The 20,249-nt window shown below is 45.4% G+C and overlaps 2 protein-coding genes across 12 annotated transcripts in view; one reads left to right on the top strand and one right to left on the bottom strand.

Annotated features, from left to right (window-relative positions):
* The window catches only part of Ezh2 (enhancer of zeste 2 polycomb repressive complex 2 subunit), a 69,584-nt gene extending 65,404 nt beyond the window's left edge, over positions 1-4,180 (top strand). For all 9 annotated transcript variants that reach the window (XM_052720585.1, XM_052720588.1, XM_052720592.1 and 6 more), the window contains 5 exons: positions 416-511; positions 1,324-1,405; positions 2,212-2,292; positions 2,487-2,571; positions 3,855-4,180. In XM_052720585.1, coding sequence (XP_052576545.1) covers positions 416-511; positions 1,324-1,405; positions 2,212-2,292; positions 2,487-2,571; positions 3,855-3,915 — 405 coding nt within the window. In that variant the 3' untranslated portion in view covers positions 3,916-4,180. The remainder of the gene's footprint in view (positions 1-415; positions 512-1,323; positions 1,406-2,211; positions 2,293-2,486; positions 2,572-3,854) is intronic.
* A 5,257-nt stretch (positions 4,181-9,437) lies between these two features.
* The window catches only part of Cul1 (cullin 1), an 86,176-nt gene continuing 75,364 nt past the window's right edge, over positions 9,438-20,249 (bottom strand). For all 3 annotated transcript variants that reach the window (XM_052718966.1, XM_052718964.1, XM_052718965.1), the window contains exons 12-22: positions 19,204-19,252; positions 18,460-18,591; positions 17,338-17,455; positions 16,296-16,372; positions 15,754-15,885; positions 14,569-14,661; positions 12,370-12,417; positions 12,209-12,291; positions 11,678-11,783; positions 10,832-10,945; positions 9,438-10,017 (exon numbers count right to left, since the gene is read on the bottom strand). In XM_052718966.1, the coding sequence (XP_052574926.1) occupies positions 9,937-10,017; positions 10,832-10,945; positions 11,678-11,783; positions 12,209-12,291; positions 12,370-12,417; positions 14,569-14,661; positions 15,754-15,885; positions 16,296-16,372; positions 17,338-17,455; positions 18,460-18,591; positions 19,204-19,252 (1,033 nt within the window). In that variant the 3' untranslated portion in view covers positions 9,438-9,936. The remainder of the gene's footprint in view (positions 10,018-10,831; positions 10,946-11,677; positions 11,784-12,208; positions 12,292-12,369; positions 12,418-14,568; positions 14,662-15,753; positions 15,886-16,295; positions 16,373-17,337; positions 17,456-18,459; positions 18,592-19,203; positions 19,253-20,249) is intronic.

Genomic DNA, 20,249 nt, shown 5'->3' with positions numbered 1-20,249 from the left:
AGTTCAGAGCCCTCACAATTCAGTCACCTCTAGGTGATCAGTCCATAGGCTGGGGCCCCAGCTTGCGGCACATGAACCTTTTGGATTGTGTTTGGTTGAAAGTGAGTTAGAGGGGACTGGAGGGAAGTAAAAGGGCAGTGCTCTCACACACCTCCCTCACCGAGTACCCGAGACACCAGAGGCCCGGTTTGATTTGTTTTTCCTGGAAGAGGGTATTTATCCTGAATTTTGTTTAGAAACATTAATAGTTTTCCAGACACACTTGGCAACTTCATCCCTATCAAATCCGCTTGGGCATTGAGTATTCCCCTCGGACGGGCCTGAGGTTTGACTGTGGTCATCTGTTTTCACTGTGCAGCCTGCTCGTCTCAGTCTGCTTTTGCTCTGGTCTTATGTGATTGTGCTTCTTCTCTAGCACTTACTGCTGGCACCGTCTGATGTGGCAGGCTGGGGAATCTTCATCAAAGATCCTGTGCAGAAGAATGAATTCATCTCCGAGTACTGTGGAGAGGTAAGGTGCTCCTGTGTGATCCAGTGGTCTTGTGTAGAGTAGCAGCTTGCATTACTTTGGGCAACTCCAAGTTAGAATGAATTCATACTGAACACCCCGTAGCCCGGACTTCTTTGTGTCTGTCGATGTGGTTTGTGTACTAACTAGCTCGATTGCTTTAGCGCCGGTCATGTTTGCCTTTTATTATCCAGAGGTAAGGGGTTTGGGAACAAGCGCTTTGCTGTGTGGAATTGGTCCTACTTAATTGGCAGATGAACTGATGGGGATCCAGAAACAACAGCATTATTAACTTGACATTTTTAGTTGTAGAGCTGAGGGGGAAAGTCACAAGACAGCTTCAGAAAGTTACAGTTTGCCTTGTTTTTACTCAGCAGAAAGATGACGTAATCATCATCTCTAGGCATATTGCTTAGGACATAGAAATCTTTCTGATTGGAATTCTTAAAAATGTCTATTTTGGGGGCTGGTGTGACAGTTCCGAGGGTAAAGGCACCTGCTGCCGGGTTGGTGACCTGAGTGTGGTCCCCAGGACCCACGTGGTGGAAGGAGAGAACTGACTCCCACAAGTTGTCTTTTGACCTCCACACACGGGCATGAGTGCAAAGCACCCCCTCCCCGTAATTATCAGATAAAATGTAATACGATTTAAAGCTACTTTACTGTTGTACATTGCTGCCCAGAGAAGAGAACTTGGCTATTGTGCCCCCTTGACCCCCTCAGGAGGGACCAGCATTCTGTTCATTGGCTCTTTCATGTCCTAACTGGTGTGACCACTTACTCCAAAACAATTTCCTCCTGTGTCTTCCTTTCAGATCATTTCTCAGGATGAAGCAGACAGAAGAGGGAAGGTGTACGATAAGTACATGTGCAGCTTCCTGTTCAACTTGAACAACGGTATGTCTGAGCTCGGAGCACTTAGCTCCTTGGGGTTGGATTGGGATCTGATTGCTGGCTGAGGTTTTCAAGTTTGGAGGTCAGCAAGATGCCGGGAAGGAGGCACCTGCCCACAGGACAGCTCCTGGGGTTTCCCATCACCAGGCCTAGGCTCAGGGCTGTGTGAGGAAAGGGGAGTCCCCCGTTGAGTAGAAGGGCTGTGTGAGGAGACAGTGAGCACCAGGCTCTGTCTGTCACAGACTCTGGCTGTGAGGGGACATTGTATCTCCCACTGCTCCCTGGACTTGGGCTGAGCAGTTACAGCGCCCTCTTCGGTCAGTGCGTCTGACCTGGGAGGACAGGCAGCGTGTGGACAGCACCTTGTGGCCCCAGGATGTCGCCCACAGGTTGTGAGGAAAGCAGCAGCTGCCACAGCCTGGTCTGTGAAAATGTGTCTGCTCAGTAAACATTCAGAGGAACTTTCAGCTGGACTGGTAGAGCAGTTTTGTTTTGAATGAAAATGTTCCATAGAAATATTGTAATCTTAAATGTTAATATGCCTACTTCTTGGCAGGACTACATTTTTAAGGCATGTTTTGCTCAGCAATATATAATTGAGAAGTCATGGCATTTGAGAGCCACATTTAACAATCAAGGATTCATTTTAATCTAGAATAGCATTTTCTTCCAAATGTCATTTCATATTGAATGAAATTGAATGTTTTATTTGCTTTTGAAGTCAAATCCTGAAGAACTATTTCTAAAACCATAATAACTTTGCTCCATGATTGAAATTAGTCACTGGACTGTTTGTTTTTTCTTTTTAGATTTTGTGGTGGATGCAACCCGCAAGGGCAACAAAATTCGTTTTGCTAATCATTCAGTAAATCCAAACTGCTATGCAAAAGGTAGGCTTTTAAGTTGGAATTGCTAGTTTGATATAAAATTCCTTTTTTTTTCTTTTTTTTTTACCAGCCAAGTGGTAACAGACTTCAGTATCTTGGGGGGTGGGGGGTGGGGGGTGGAGGGGCACTTGCTGTGTGAACGGTCAGCCTCCCATGACCTGTCTGCATGCTCACTAGCCCCATGTTTCTCTTTCCAGTTATGATGGTTAATGGTGACCACAGGATAGGGATCTTTGCTAAGAGAGCCATCCAGACTGGTGAAGAGCTGTTTTTTGATTACAGGTTGGTAAAATACACTTTTAGTATCTACAGGCTTTCTTTTCCTGTTCTGTGGGCTGGGGGTGAAGGCTGTTTGTAAGATCTTTGCAGATCTGCCATCATTGGAGGGGGCATTCTTCTAATTGGCCAGTCACTATTTGCCGTGGGCTCCAGTCGACAGTTACACGTTCCCACTGTGTGCGTTCTTGTGTGTTAACTATACAACGCTTATTTGAAAAAAAGAACAAACCCCATGCAGAAAGCTGCATTTAGCACCCTGCTGTTGATAACTGGCTGTGACCCCTGGGGCTTATTATGTCTGGAGTCACATCTGTATCCTACAGCACCCTTTCTCATTGGTACAGTATGTGTATCCTTATTGGTAGCACATTGTATCTTCATTGTTTTCATTGTTAGCATTACCCTGTGGCCACTGTGGATTCTTTTTGGCCAGGTGGGCCAAACCTAACCAAACAGTTACTTAAGTATGATCTGGTAAAGATTTCTAGTTAGAGAATTCTTTTTTTTTTTTTTTTAAGATTTATTTATTTTTATTTTATGTGCATTGGTGTTTTGCCTACATGTATGTCTGTATCCTCTGGAACTGGAGTTACAGACGGTTGTGAGCTACCATGTGGGTGCTGGGAATTGAACCTGGGTCCTTCTGAGGAGCAGCCAATGCGCTTAACCCCTCAGCTCTCTCTCCAGCCCCTAGTTAGAGAATTCTTGTGGCCGAATATCCATCCCACTCAGAAACTTAAGTGTGCAGATGGGGGCCTGTGTGTGCCTAGTTCTAGGACATTGTGGTGTACAGCTGGAGAGAATTAAGTGACACCTTGGGATTGGGATAGGGTTCTCGTGGGGAGGTCACAAGTGGCTTTGTCTCATGCTTGCTCCAAGTGGGCTAGGGTTAGAGGCAAAGCTGTCCAGCTTCCTTAGTGGTGGGACCCTCAAGTGCCCCTCTTGGCGCCTACTTTCGGAATCAGCACAGCCAATGGGGATTGCTCTTTGGCATAGCCATTCTTTCCGAATCATGATTTTGCTTTCGCAGTATTAGACCCAGATGTCACAATGTGGAGTTGCCTCGGGGCAGAGTGCTGCAGAGGCACAGAGAGGGCTGGGGGGGAATGCTTCTAACACAGGCACTTCTCATCTAGTAGGTGATCAGTGACAGATGCATGCTTCCCCTTCTTGCATGTAGCTCTGTAATGGGGTGGGGTGTGTGTTTTAGTGACATAGTTCTCTACATCAGCGGCTTGGCTTTCCTAATATTAGACAGTAGACATTTCTTGTTTATGTTGTTTCAGATACAGCCAAGCTGATGCCCTGAAGTATGTGGGCATCGAAAGAGAAATGGAAATCCCTTGACATCTGCTACCTCTTCCCCTCCTCTCTGAAACAGCTGCCTTAGCTTCAGGAACCTTGAGTACTGTGGGCAATTTAGAAAAAGAAAATGCAGTTTGAAATTCTGAATTTGCAAAGTACTGTAACAGTAATTTATAGTAATGAGTTTAAAAATCAACTTTTTATTGCCTTCTCACCAGCTGCAAAGTGTTTTGTACCAGTGAATTTTTGCAATAATGCAGTATGGTACATTTTTCAACTTTGAATAAAGAATACTTGAACTTGTTGACTCACTTGTCATAGAGCGGCATCAGCTGATTCTAGAAAGACCTCGTTCAGTGAGAAACCAAACTTAGCTTTGCATTTCCAGTTGTCTATGAATCTTTAATAACTAATAAACATACTAGCATAGTGGCTGCCTAGATACAGTGTTACCATTGCCTTTTCCTCTGGAGTGAACCTCACTGATGTGGGATCTGGGCATTCAGCGAGGAAAGTAAGTCAGCAGGAGATGGGTGGAGCACATTCCAGCCAGCTTGTACCCCAGGGAAAGCGGATCAACCTCCAAATCGGCTGTCCATATGCAAAATGATTGCGGTTGGACTAGGTTATTTCTAAGAACCTATACATCTTAAATTCTATAGTTTAGACACAATTGAAGATGCTGGTAGGCAGGCAAGTGTAATGATTTATTCCAGTACTTGGAAGGTTGTGAATTAGGGATACCCAAACCCAGCCTGGGCTGCCTGGTGAAATGGTCCCAGAAAAAGAGAAAACACACATAAATAAGCTGACTATAGTTTAAATCTCTAAGGGGCTTAAAACAGCCCCCTCCAAATCCCCACTGAGCTGGGGACCTGGACTTCCTTGGCAGCTGGTCACAGAGCAGTACTGTAACTACTCAGCACCCTCCAAGGCATGCTTACGGCTTCAGTGTGGAGATGTTCACAACAGCTCAAAATCAGTCCTCTAGGGGTTTGTAATTTATACCAAGTTACATTTTCTAGAGTTAGATATGATTTGTATTTATAAAGGTATTTAAAAAACCCTCACTTTTACGTTATATACTAAAACTCACTTTGTTAATTTCCAAGATAGTTTCCGATCATATCAATTCACAAGGCATAGCAACTTGGATCTTTGATTGATATAAATCAGGAGGGGTTTTAGTGACCATGGCTGCTCTTCGTTCTCCACTTGGCACTTGCATGGATTGCCCCGGACAAAATGGGTAGCCATGGTTAGCTGCTGAGGTGGAGAACACTTTGTTTTACGCAATTTCTTAAGATAATCCAATAGCCTTCCTTGTTCAAACAGGCAAGTAGAGCACATATGTTCAGTATAATGTGGGACTGTTCAGGACACCCCACAGAGTGTGTGGCATCAATGGTATCTACTGACATAGCTCACCTGGCCATGGTTCTCATCTCCAGATATCAACAGCTGGAAGGAAGCGTTTAGATCGAAGTTACTGATGTGTCAGATACAGGTCATATTGGTAGAGCAGTGATTTGGAGAACTTGTGTTATAGTCCAGGTTGGCTCGAAACTTGCTATGTAGCTGAGAATAACTGAACTCCCGAGTCTGCCACTACTACCTCCCAAGTGCCAGGACCACTTACAGGCACTCTTTTGGTTTTAAATCTTGATTTAGTGTGTGCCTGTACCTGTGTGCCACTGTGCATGCATGTTTACAAGAGTCAGTTTTCTCCTTCCACATTGTGGGTCCCTCAGCTCAAACAGGTCATCAGGTCTGGCAGTGAGTGCCTTTACCCACTGAAAACTCTCACTGGCTCCATTTGATAAGCTTCAATTCCAGATAGAGCCAGTCAGCTTGAAGGGCATGTATGGAGGGGTATGGCACAAAGCCTGCCCCATGGGTAAACCAGTCTGTAACACCTCATCCATCCAGACTGATGACCGGGAAAAGTACCATGTCATTGCTCGCCAAATTCAAGAGACTTTATAGTTTGTGTTAGAAAGTAGTTATTTACCTAGAGGCACTCCTTGTCTTGTTTTTCAGTACTGAAAATCACCTATCTCTAACTTTTAGATGTCCACTAGAAGGTCTGACCTCCATTTCCGCCCAAGTATTTGACCACTGCTGTGAAGACAAGGAAATTAAGTGATTACAGTTGTTGACAGGTCATCAAGACAGTCTGGATGTGAACATTTTGAAAGAACTTAAGCATTCTGTTACTTAATTCTGACTGGAATTAATTTAAAAAAAAAAGCTTGTTTTTACACTTTGCCCTTTGTTATAAATGATTCCAGTGAGGGCCATATATAGAGGTCTACGTGGGTAGTGTTAGAAACAATTCCACACTCCCCTGGTTAGACAGGCGTTATTTGGTCTGGATACCTGCATGAACTGAACCCCTAAAGTCTCGGCTACCCTGACAGCTGTGTCGGCCTATTTGATTTTTTTTTTTTTACCCCAAATCTATGTTTCTAAAAGAAAAGCAAGCACTGATGTTCAGTAAAGAACGAACACTGTAAGATGCTTGATGGTTAGATTTCAGGATCCCGCTCGTTCAGTAGCCTGTTCTCATCTTTTTCTGGAGCAGGTCTTCAAGCTCCCTCAAAGGCAGTGACCTGCTATGCTGTGACCCCTTGCCTGGTGGTCTCAGGTAAGAGTAAGCCATTACCCCCAGCCCTGTCAGCTGGTTTCAGTTAAAAGCCCAGCTCTTTAGACCACGAGGTTCATGTGTGGTAGGGGAGAAGGGTGTGGAGGGTGCAGACCTTGGCTTTTTATTCAGCCAGCCTAAATAGCAGTTTTGCATCCCGGCCGCCCTTACCCTCACTCTGACTCCCCATCCCATAAAAATCTCCTCTTCATTCATGTCTAGCCCTCCAGTTTTTTGATCCACCACAATTAACCTGGGCCATCTTTTTGACTGTGTTTGGAGCCGAGGTCCTTCTGAGCTCAGTAGGAGGTCACACAACTGAAGAGCGATTCCCATTCCTGAGAATCTACTCGTAGCCTACAGTTCACACGGGAAGGGTGGTCCTGATGACCCTTCGGTCTCTGGCCCCCACAGCACTGGGATTACAGGTACAAGTGAGACCACATCTGCTTTGTGTGCATAGGTGCTGGGGTCCTAGGTTGCACACGAGGCTGAAGCAGGCAGACCTCTGACTCCAGGCCAGCCAGGGCTACACACAGTGAGACCCTGGAGAGGGAGAGACAACAGCAGGAGTCTAAGAATGGATAGCTGGGGGGAGTTTAGGGTAGGGGAGGTGAGAAGGACTAGGATGCTAGTGTGGACTCTGAAATGTGTAACAGGTCCTTGTGATACTGAGGGAGCCTCAAGGCCACCGTGAACTCTGTCCCTTCCACCGGATGGTAAATGACTCATGTTGGAAGAGGGGGACTGGTTTCACAAGTTCCTGAGGAATGCTGGCTTTTTGTCTAATTGCCAGAAACCCTCCTATAGTTCAGGCTGAGCTCATTTCTGGATATTTGGACTGCCTTTTGGAGTTTGGGACTTAACAGACTATTATTATTTTTTCTAGACAGGGTCTCATATATATCCTTGGCTGACCTAAAATTTGCTATGTAGACCAGACTGGCCTTAGATTTAGAGATCTGCCTGTCTACTCCCTATAGCCTCAAAAGAAAGATTATGTTATCTGTTCCTTTTCCCTTACTGTGATAAAACACCACAATCAAAAGTTGACTTAGAACAAAGAGCTTATTTGGACTTATGGTTGTAGAAGAGTAAGAGCCCACAGGGTGGGAAGAATGGCGGCAGAGCAGGAAGTTGACACATTATAGTCACCACTGTTCACTTACCAGCAATCTAAAGTGAGGTGAAGCCCCGCCCTAGCACAGCCTACAGTCCAGTTCCAGGTCAGCAATCTAAAGTGAGGTGAAGCCCCGCCCTAGCACAGCCTACAGTCCAGTTCCAGGTCAGCAATCTAAAGTGAGGTGAAGCCCCGCCCTAGCACAGCCTACAGTCCAGTTCCAGGTCAGCAATCTAAAGTGAGGTGAAGCCCCGCCCTAGCACAGCCTACAGTCCAGTTCCAGGTACTTAAAGGCACATTTCATCCTGGTACAACCGAAGAGATCCCAGCCAAACTGCCTTGACTTACAGGGCTTCTCTGTGTAACCGCCCTGACTGTTCTGGAACTCACTCTGTAGCCCAGGCTGGCCTCAAACTCAGAGATCCACCTGCCTCTGCCTCCAGAGTGCTGGGAGTAAAGGCCTGCACCACCACACCTGGGCTCAAGACAAATTCTTTTTTGTTTTTTTAATTTTCTGGAGCTGAGGACTGAACCCAGAGCCTTGTGCTTGCTAGGCAAGCACTCTACCACTGAGCTAAATCCCCAACCCCTCAAGACAAATTCTTAAAATGGACCCATGGTGTTTACAGTGTTTGTCTCAAGACATAAAAATGAACTGTTAGAAGGATAAGCAAGCTGTGAGCATCATTCACTTTAAAATTAGTAGGGGAGTTTTCAAATCATGTCTGGAGCTCTGGGGCCCTTTAGGGTACAGGAAGGCAGTGAGGTGGCTGGTTCGATTGCTTTTACCTGGTTTAGATACTGAGAGTCTTAGGAAGACTGTTTATAAGTAGACACACTAAAAGGCATGGAGTGATGGGGTGTGACAGAGCTTGCCTGAAATCCCCAGCACTAGGGAGGCAGAGGCAGGATCATGAGTTTGAGGCCAGCCTGGGATACCCAATGAGACACTATCTTAAAGTGAAGGGCTAACGATGTGGCTCAGTGGTACAAAACCTGCCCAACAATAACTACAGCTGTGCCTTCCACCCCAGAAATGAAACAGGGGAACTACTATTCTGAGCTACTTGCTTAGAATTTAGCATAGGAATGGGTCAAGGGTGGCTAAGCATTACTGACTGAGAACCCTGAAGGCATCCTTAGCATAAGAATGAAACCCAGAGGTGACAGTGGCAATGAAGACTCAGAAGGTCCCATCCTCTGCATTCCTCTCGCCCTTCAGCCAGGAAATGGAGATTGGGGACCAAGGTCAATGCAATGCCTTGTGGCAGAGTCCTTGGAGGTCTGAGGATGCTCCTGAGCTGGACTGGATCTGAGGAGGATGAGAGCCTTGAACCCTGGCCTGGGCCCTTCTAGGGACACCCTGGGTGAATATGGCAGCCTCCTTGGGAGAGCTTCACTAGGAGGGACAAGTGGGAAGGGCTGAGCACCCTCCCTGCAGACCTAGGGAGTTACCAATACTTCAGATGCTTCACTCTTTACAGATTAGAACTGTAACCAGCGAGTAAATGCCACCTCCTGTCGCTAGTCAACCTCAGTGCTGCGGAGGCCACAGGCCTGCCATGTTGGTTCCACTTCTGTACTCGAGGTCTTCTCTTACTAGTGGTAACACAGCCCAGTTTCTGCACCTGTCTCAGTATTTAGTCCCTGCACGTCGGCAGCAGCAACTTGGAGTCACGGCACTGAGGAAGTCTCAGAAACAAGTCAGTGCCCAAAATAATAGGGGCCTTAAAAATTAAGATCTTAATCTTCAATCCAAAGAATGCAGCTCTTTTGGATTCCAGGAAGACACTGGGAATATACACTTGCACAATCATTAAATCTTTTATTTACATATAGAAATTGGTAAAACTTAAAACAAAACCAAATGCAACTTGTACAGAAATCCTTTAATTTTCTTTATTTTCACACATTAAAAAAATGAAACACACTATACAAATGGTTTTCATAGCAGATTACACATGGGTCCATTCAGACTCGCTCTCAAGTGCTGCCTCAGAAGACAGCTGTTAACCAGGGGCCAATGTATTGATTTAAGTGCAGTAGCATGCAGCCTCAGCATGGAAGGTTCGGTTCCCCTCTGTCCATAAGTTAGGGTAAATGGCATTGGCGTCTGTTTACTGACTGAAATGTGTCAGTCCTGAGCAGTCCGGCTGTAGCCTGAGACCAGCTGGTGGGAACTGTGGTCTCAGCTTTAAAAAGGGAGGTCCAAATGGCGGCAGGCTGGCTGCTATGAACGTGAGCTGCTTCCATTCTATTCAGTGGACTATGCTGTGGGTCACAGACCCTTTTAGAAGGGTTAGGCCAAGTAACTGTAGGTATCCTTCTCACCATCAACTCGTTCCAAATATTCTTTCTCGATGAGAATATCAATGCATTTCTGGACATTATTGTAGGAGAAAGAGGGGGAAAGGGAAAAAGAAATACAAATGACCATCAGGCCAGAGGTCTGTCACCTTCACGAGGTCACACTCCACTGAGAGCTCAGCAAGGAGCAAATCCACCTGTCTGCTTAGCTGGAACTTCAGTTTTCCTGAGTGCAGTCCTTCAGGAAGGCCTGCTAAGGCGGCTGAGTACCCTACCTCCCAAGTCTGCTCTAGACATGAAGGCGCAAGGGCTGCAGCATATCTAGGCCACAATCTGCTTTTCTAATAAAGCCTGGCTGCCTTGGGCAAGGCTCTGTGCCATCAAATGTCCGAAGCATAGGATGGGTGGGGAAGAATCGCCAGCAGAAAGTAGGCAAATGAGATCATTAGTACCCTAGTTACAGGGTAGTATGTTCGTACAACACAATCCCTGCACAGCAGCAGGAGTGAACAGTGTAACCCAGGGTGCTCCCCTCATACTGCCAGGCAGGTTCTTACCAGCACATCAGAGCACCCACTGCCCACTACTTCCTAGCAAGCCAAACCAGCCAAGGCTACATTATGGTTCACGAGCTGGGACAGCTAACTGCCACAGCAATGTAGGCATAGGGGAGGACATGGGATGACTTAATCCTTCTCAGGGTGTCCACTACAAAGGTTTATACACACCTCTCTATATAATTGTTTCAAGAAGGAAGATAGGCTGACTGTCCTTTGCTTAAGTTTCTTGTTGAGTAAACCAGTTCCCGTTTTCATCAAACAGTGAGTAACCCTTTTGCTGAGTCTTTCCTACCATGAGAAGGATAGCTACTGCTCTAATTCCTGTACCTTGATCACTGGGACCCGAGGTTTGAACCTGGAAGACAGCTGAGTGAGGACTTCACCAAGTAACTGCTGGTGTTTCAGGACCTTCCTCATTTTCATGATTCTCACGATGGCTGCCTATGCAATCAAGAGGGAAAAACATGTGCTTAGAGCTTTAACAGCTGGGCAGGAGTGTTCAAGGCAGCCTGTACACAGGCCACTTCAGCTCTACTTCCATGCACAGGGTAACAAGCACCCTACAGATCAGAGGGTGCAGGCAATCAGCTCTCTCCACGTGTCAACCCTAACAGAACAAACATTACAATGTTTCAGCCAAGGGGCTAGAGCATGGCTCAGTGGTTAAGAGCACTGGCCGCTCTTTCAGAAAACCTGGGTTTGGTTCCCAGCACCCCGCGAGGAGCTCACAATGCTCTAACTCCAGTTCCTGGAGATCCCACCCTCTTCCGGCCTCTGGGGACACTGTCATGCACATGCCCTTATATACATATAGACAAAACATGCATTTAGAATAAACCTAAGTCTTTAAAACATGTTTTGGCCAACTATAAAGCACTACAGAATAAAGAAAAGCTCGCTCACTGAGGCCACAGACGCTCCCCACCCTTGCCCTCAACTCCACTTGTTTCTCTCAATCTGCTGGTATTCATCTGTTCCCCAATATTTAGGCAAGAAGATAAGACTATTTTCTCTGGGTACACAGAACACTTCATGCTCAGACACCAACGTCCTGGTGTCAGGCGTTGTCATCTTTGGCCATCTCTGAGCCTGTGTCATTCCGGCAGCACCTGCCAGTCAGCACAGACGAGAGAGAACAACACTGAGTGTGCAGTGCAGACTCGGTTCAGTCACCTGAATCAGTAGTTTGCGGTCTTCCTCTATATTTTTGTGTGTGGTTTCTTGCTCCTGCTTCTGTTCAGTTTTCATTGGTACGTTGATGTTAACCCTTAATTTCTTACTGTCAAGACAATAGAGGAAACAGGTCACTGAAAAGTCTACTTCCTCTCTTTCAACACTGGAGGTTTTGCTTCCCTGGCCCGGGGTAGAAGGTGGTTTACACCCATCTCTTCTGCATCATTTCTACCAGACACCTGGGACTTGCCCCTCCGCCAATGCTATGTAATTACCACAGGGCTGTGACTGAAGTGACATTTGAGTCCTCACTTTTGTCAAGTGTAGTAACACCAAAATAATCTGACATAATGGTCTAAACATTCTATATGAGTCACTCAAGAAGACTTATTTTCAAAATAAAGAGAAAACCAAAATAACATCACACAAAGCAACATGGAGGACCAGCAGGCGGGCAGTCACCAAGCCCTCTGAGTCCAGTTCCCCTGGCTTGGGGATAAGACCAACAGCTGTGTATTCCATTTTTCTTACTTTTTATAACCAAGATATAACTTTATTAGGGTGTCTGGCTTCAATTCCACCTCATCAACATTTGCATTTTCATCTTCCAAGACCTACAAGAAAATAGCTGTTACTAGGCACATCCCAGGGAAAGGCTTTCTTTTAGCTTAACACAAAGTACACAGACATACCAGCAACTTTGACTTCAGTAAAATCTGTAGGACTTGTGCCAAAATGTCCTGCAATTAGAGAGAAAAATGGTGAGCAAGAAGGAAGACACTTCTTTCCAGTGGCTGTCCCAGAGTCAGCCCACCCCAAAGCAGAAGGCACCCAGAGAAAGGGACATGGCTTGTCCTCAGAGCTTCTTTATGGCTTAGAGCACTCAATAATCAAAGGCAACAACAGTTTCCCACGAACACTGGACACAAGGTGCCTGCTTCTTCAATGAAACCTACACGAAATTACTCACGTCTTCAATATCTGAAGGTTCACAAGAAATTTCTGTGGTGCTGGGGATCAAACCCAAGGCTCTGTGTAAGCCAGGCAAGTGTTCTACTACCCCAGAACATGCAAATGAAGCACCAAAGCTACACTGCACTCATGAGCATGCTGGGGCTCAGTGGCTTTAGTGAACTCAATGCGTCTGGGATATCTCATCTGTAGGCAGCAGCTGCTCTGGTGATTCCAGCACCATCAGCCTCATGGGCACTTATACCTCACCTGGACTTTACCCAACACTAGGCAGAAGTTCTGCCCTATTCATAATGGCACCCATGCTGGTCTGAGGCTACGTAGGTAGCTTTGTCAGAGAAGTGGCAGCTCTGAGTTGGGGCCTGAAGGAGGGCGGCTCAAGTCCCATAAGGGACTTCTAATATTACAGAAGAGTAGAAAGACTGGTGTGGCCTTGAGGAGAAGACCACGGAGAGGCAGAGGGCTTGACCTGTCAGCCCTTCCAAGCAGCAACAAAAATAAAAGTCAGCTTCCTCAAGATAAATCTGCTCCCCAGCACTCATTTGGAAGCTTGCCTTGTCTGGGGTGCTGCAGGGATAGCTGAGTCCTTGAAGCTTACTGGCCATGTAGCCTAGCTGAATGAATAAGCTCCAGAGTCAATGACAGGTGCTGCCTCAAAAAGATAGGCTGGGAAGTGCTCAACAGCGACACCTGGCTTCTAGTCTCCAACACACATGCAGACCAGTGCATGTGTACCCACACAAATGTGCACACATGCAAATGGATAAAGTACTGACACTTGCAAAACCTTGCAGACAGAATATACTAAGTGAAATAAGGCAAGCACAGAAAGACACATACAACTTCATTCCACTTGTATGCCATTTCCAGAGAAGAGTCCACGGAGGTTAATGGGTGTCAGGGACACAGGGCAAAGTGGGAAGGCAGAGTTGTCACTGCTAATGGTTAGGGTTCTCCTCTCGAGATGGAAATGTTCTGGAACTGGATGTAGTGGAGGCCATATACAATTGTTTACTGACTAAACACTTAAATGGTCAGCTTTAGGTTACATGGAATTTCATGCTATTTGAACTGCAGGAGAATACAACTAATAGGAAGAATAGTAGAAAAATAAGTCAAAATTTAATCTCAGAAAAATCTACTTGGAAAAAAGGATAAGAGATGGTAAAATGAGAGAGAGCCAGGTGTGGTGGACACCTGTCCTCTAGCGCCTGAGATGCTGGGGAGGAGGGTGATGAATTTCAGGTCCTCTTAAAGAACTGGTTACATGAATGAAAGGGATTCACACACAGACACACACACACATACACACAGAGAGGCAGACAGAGTGACTGACTGACTGACTGATTGGGTTTAAAAATAGAGCATTTCGTAATGTCCTTACAATGCCCACATAAAAGCTGGTAGGGATTTGGCTGAACTGGCTACCACTGTCACAAGTGCTAGCCACCACATCTGACTGAGTACCCATCTGTTTTCTCCAAAAAACTTCCTCCCAAACTATAAATAGTCGAAAAATCATTACAGTGGCACATGGAGTTTTTTACAAGCCAGATCTTAGTGCCACCAACCCCAAGAATGTGCTGGACGTCCCTCACACTAGCGTGAAATAAGTCAGGTTAACTTTGGAGTCCCATGAACACTGCCAGGTACATAACCTTCCCTGACACAAACCATGAGTAGTCACTGGTCTCGCTGGCACCCAAGGTCTGTCCAGAGGTCCCAATGAAGAGGCTCTGTGGATCTGGCCTGGTCTCTAGTGCCCTGTGGTCAGATGAAGCTTACTGTTTGGGGAGTTTTGTTTTCTTTTTTCATGCAGCAAACATCTGTTAAGTCACACTTGTCCTCTCCTCTCTCCCCAACACCCTATGACTAAAGCCATGGCGACCTGAGCAGAGGAGGTGGAAGGGCAGGAGTACCATCTTAATCTGAGTGCTGTCCGTCAGCTGCTGCACAGTGTAGGCATCTTCCGTGTTGTACTGAAGCAGGATCGCCATCTGGAATGTGGAGGCCTTCAAGGCCCCCAGAGAAAAGAGAAATGTGAAACATGGAGAAAGGCCTTCCCAGGTACAACCGACTTTCACAAAATAGTCTTCAAACAGATGCAAAACAGAATACAAAATGTCACATGGCCAGGGTAATGTACAGTTTCCTTAACGTCACCTTCCAAACACTGAGAGGACTTCCAGTTTTTTCCTGAAAAGTGTCCTCTATCAAAGATAACTATATAAGCATCTCCACCCTTATTTAAATACATACCAGGTGTAAGACATTAATCGCGAATTATATTTTTATGCATAGAACAAAAAAGATTTTTTGGTACACACCATGTATATATTATGTATGTGTGTTCAAGTTGACAGAGACCTCCAGACCAAGTATAATGGTTACCTGGTGTTAAGTACCTCATCAGTGTAGGGGTTGAAAAGTTAAACTAGTGAGTAGTTTGAGTCAGCCATTCTAATGTTTAACACTAAAAGGAATTTATATATTGTTACCAGCTCCCAACCGAGACCATCATGGCATGACATAAGCATTACTGGGAAACACACCAAGTACAGAAGTTAAAGTACAAGGAACTCAGACTGAAAGAAAAGGTCTTCACAGAAAATTTGGCTCCTGCAACATACAAGCCATGGTGGAGTGTCAGTGAAGCGGAGCCCGGCCTCCTCATCTACAAGTGCAACCAGTCCCATAGCTATGGGTACTCAGCACTGCACACTAAAGGGTCTTACCAGTGTGAGGCTGCAGACAGCTGTGACTAGAAGCTGACAGGCGAAATGTCAGCTCTGCAATCTGTCACCAAGTGTGTCAGGCAAAGGGCATGCCAAACACCACCAAAGACACTCTTAACTCAGAACGGAGAAGGAAATCGAGGCTCAGAGTAAGGAGGTAACTTGCCCCCCGGCAAAAGAATATGAGTTCAGCTCACGGGAACATGACGAACATACTTGACCCCCTACACTGTGCTGTCAGAGGATGAACTCTATTCCACTGCATGAGTTATCTACCTGGATTTCTAGAATTTGTCTAATCATCATTTAGTCTATTACATTTACATAATAAAGTAACCCCACCCCCCAAATTTAAAAAGATGATTTTACCTGCAAAGTATATCTGTTTTTGAAGCAATTAGTGACTAGTTCCCCTTTGGACAGTTGATACAACCACGTCAGTTTTCTGCCACTGTGACGGCTGGCGTAGAAAGCTGTGAACCGCTGGTAACTGCGCTCCAACTGGACAAAGAACAGTGCTATGTGGCATCCATGGTTCTACATTCTCCAGTCAGCATTTCTAAAGATGGCTCCCTGCCCCAGTGCTGAGAACAAAACCAGTGCTTACAGAGACAAGATGTCAGGGGCGACTGTCTGGTGAGCACTGGAAGGCACTGGACACTAGAACCGAAGTAGGTTTCTACTTCAAGCCCAGTAGGTACCAGAGAGCTCACCATGCAACCAACGAGATTCTCCACTTTATCAAGTAAATCAACACTGCTGCCAACGGCTGGCCAGCCTTCCGCTCTCCACCCCAGTCCCATCTCATTCTCCAGGAACACTGCTGACTGCTTAGCACAGCACTGCGGTCAGCACACTAACGGCCAGGCCGCCCCCAGCCCCCAGCCACAGAGCCAGGCCCCAACTCTTACCTCTGACGGCAAGGCAAACGTGCAAGACTGCTGGAAGGGCCACGACCCGGAACTGAGGACCTGGATGCTGAAGTCCACTGGGAAGGGGACACACTGAATTACTCACAGATGTGAAAATTCTATTGTTTATACACAGGCAGCGGCCAAAATTAAAGAAACTACATTAAAAGTCTTGCTTAAATATAAAATTAAGATTTTAGCATAAAGAGTTTCAACTTATCCAATTAAAATTAGTAAAAAATGGAAGCCTAACATGGTGGTGCACACTTATGATCCCAGCATCAGACACAGGAGGACCACAAGTTCCAGGCTAGTGGGCTACACAGCCAAATGCTCTATCAGAAACTCAAACTAAAGGTTGAAGAACAGGAAACTGCTTTCCTCTGGGGCAACAGTTTCCTACTTTACTGTCAATGCAGAGTTCCAGGCTAGTCTGCCTTGTTCAATTTCTTTTTTTCTTCCTTTTTGTTTTTGGATATGAAGTTCAGCCTGCTCAGGCAGTGTGTGGTGACCAGGAATGGTTTAACAGCCCCGAATATAAGGATCTGGAAAGCTCAGGAGCAAACAACTACCTCCATCACAGCTTATGTACCACTTACTACTGTGAAGACAGACATAGATAACCTATGAATTAGGACAATTTCATCTCCACAGACAACAGCTTAGATGTCTACTAGCAAAACAGTTAAGCTTAATGGTGACAGAAGTTCTGATAGGGGAAGAGTAAGATTCTCCAACTTTCATCAAAAACACAAGAGAAGAAGATAATCAGAAATGTATCCAAACTAAGGTCAAAAGAACACAAGACAAAACAAGCCCACACATCAGTAAAGCCCAAGTCAGAATACGTGACTTGGCATCATCTGGTCCCGACAAAGGCTGCCATCATACCATCCTGGGAGTCAGGAGGAGAAGCCACTTGGGAGAAAACTTAGTCTTTGGAATGCCGACACCATCTACCACCCTCACTCCATATTCTGACACTTGTCTCATCCACAATGAAGAGCCCCGAAAAGTCCTTCTATGAGCACTCAATACTCACAGTCCAGGGGTTCTGAATTCGTTAGGTGCTTTTTGAACTGTTCATTCAGGTCTTTGCTTACACCAATGTCTTGAAACATTCGTTGAAGTTTGGAGGTGTACTCAAAACCACAAGCTTGCTGAAATGAACCCAGGCAACTGTCTCATTAATTTGTAGAGAAATACAAACATATAATACAATGCATATAAGGGAATTTTAGGGAAATCAGAGTACAATATATCTTTAGTTGTATGAAACGACTACTAGTAACACTTAGTCATATCTTATGGTATAAGTATATACTGATTAAAATTAGTATGTTATAAAAAGATCATTAAAAACTGAACAATAAGTTTTCAATATGCAATAAGCATACTGCAGCATTTAAAGCGAAGTGTTCTACCGCTGTGGTAGATTACAACTAGGAAATGATTAGAACCAGCTGTAGTGACGCACATGTGAAAGTACTCAGGAGGAGGTGGAGGCAACAGGATCACACATTTGAGGTTAGCCTAGGCTGTCTCAAACGCCCCTCAAACCACACCCTTCCAGGTCCCAAATAATGTTTGTCCCTAATCCTACTACCAAACTGACTCCTTCAGAATATGCCTGAAGCTTAAACCTCTGGGCTGGAAGTGTTAGGAAATGGGCCTTTGTGAGTTCCTGCATGTAGGGCTCTTATCATGGGCTTGGTGCCTCTTTAAGAGGATGCTCCCTGTTGAGTACTCTGCCAAGTGCGGTGGTTGACTGTGAGCCAGGAGGGCCCTCTTCAGGAACAACAACTAATACCAGGATCTTAGACTTCTCAGTCCCCAGAATGGAGACTTTATTTCTCTGCCTAAGTTACCTGGTCCATGGTATTGTGTTTTGACAGCTTGAGCTAAGAAAGCCACTAAGTGTCCACTCAAAGCCCAAAAGGTTGAGTGTGTGGGAGGCAGGCGAGGATGAGGAAATGGTGAGCAGAGCCCAGCCGAGAAGGGCTCCACAGACCAGAAGGCCCCGAGACGGGGTTTGGAAGGAAGGGAAGCATCGGCGTGGCTGGGAAGCAGGGCTCACACGCAAACTCCTCTGCCCGCTGACAGCAGAGACTAGTAACCACAGCACTAAAGCCTAGGAGTCGGCTCTCCAGGAAAAGAACAGCACCTTCAACTTGGAGATCATGCTTGCTTCGGCATCGTCACTAGCACTGTTCTGATGCACCAGTCTCTTGGCAAGCATCTTTGCATAGAACTTCTGGAACACATCTTTGTCCTCGATGTACTTGAAGACCACCATCTGGCAATGCCAGGGAGAAAACACATTAGTGAAGTAAACTCACAGCTGACTCCCTCTGGCTACCGCCAGGAGCCAAGGATTGCTTGGTTTTGGGTTGGCCTGTGTACCAACCTGTACAGACAGCATAAATTCACCCCAGAATGTGTATAAGTACTGCCAACCATTCCTTAAATCCCAGTTGGTTAAACTAGACTTAGCAAGAAGCAAAGTACTAGCTAGGGCTGGAGGGATGGCTCAGTGGATTAGAGTACTTGCTGTTTTTACAGAGGACCTGAGATCTGTTCCCAGCACATGGTGCCTCCCAACCATCTGTAACTTCAGTTCTGGGGGATAGAACACCCTTCTGATTCCCTCAGACACCAGGCATACATGTAGTGCATATACATACACATATGTAGGCAAAATACTCATATGCATATAATAAAATACATCAATTTTTGACAAATTAAATAAAACAAAAAAGGAAGCAAAGTACCAACGCCAAAAGTAGCAACTCAATTTTAGGAATAAAGCCATAAATTCAAAATCATTCGCACATTTCAGACCCCATGTAAACAGCCTTACAAAGGGCAAAGGGCAATGGGCGATGGGCGTGCCCAAGAAGCACCTTACCACTTGATTGAGGGTGTCTTCCAGTTCCGCTTCTTCCGGGTTCTTGGAACTGAAATGTCAAAGAGCAGCATGTTTATAAAGAGGCCAGCAGAGGTGCACACAGACCACTCTGGCACACCGGCAGGGATACATGTGCTTTCAAGTATTGGGTGATGAGTTGTCAGACCAGCTGACGAGCAAGGGGAGGTCACTTTCCTTTCACACTGTACCCAATCATGGAAGAGAGTATAAAACAGTCACAATATCTAAGATGAAAATCAATAGAAGTTAATTATATTATAGTTTTCCTTTAAGATAGCCCATTTAAATATCAGTGAATGAGCTTCATTCTTACAATTCCTTTCTACAATCTGTATATTTTTACTTTTAAAAATAAAAAAAAGCACATAGTTTCTGTTTAATGGCCTAATAATTAAAGATAATGAAAAGGTACAAGCCATGGGTGAAGTGTGCTTTTATCTGTGGTCATATCTTTAAAACAACTGATTAATTTATTCTATGGATATAATTAAGCAAAGGCGAACTAAGGGTAAGGTGGTTTTTAAAAATATTTGTAGAAGGATCCTGTGTAAAATGAACTGGTTTGCCTCAACCCTAGACAAAGAACTATAGACAACTAAGGAATGATGAGAGCGGGAGAAACGGTCTTCCCCCGGGAAGAGCACACCAGTCGGTTATCCAGTACCAAATGATCGGGAAGAGCACACCAGTCGGTTATCCAGTACCAAATGATCGGGAAGAGCACACCAGTCGGTTATCCAGTACCAAATGATCGGCCCTAGAGTTATCTACATACTCATTACACAGACTGAACAGGTTGTATCTATGTATTTAGGAACACACCACCACCATCACCACCACCACCAACAATAATAATTAAAGAAAAGAAGCCATGAATTTGAAATTCGGTGGGTGGGGGGTGTAACATGGGAGGGGGTTTGGAGGAGGAAAAGGTAATTATATCATAATCTCAAAAAACCAAAACAACAGCCACAAAACAACTCAACTCAAACATAAAATGAGCTGGTCACCAAACAATCTCTAAA

The sequence above is a fragment of the Peromyscus californicus genome, unplaced genomic scaffold, assembly GCF_007827085.1.
Source record: "Peromyscus californicus insignis strain IS unplaced genomic scaffold, ASM782708v3 Scaffold_6__1_contigs__length_162567912, whole genome shotgun sequence".
Taxonomy (NCBI): domain Eukaryota; kingdom Metazoa; phylum Chordata; class Mammalia; order Rodentia; family Cricetidae; genus Peromyscus; species Peromyscus californicus.
Note: the sequence above shows the minus strand (reverse complement) of the source record. Positions and strands in the feature narration are given on the sequence as shown.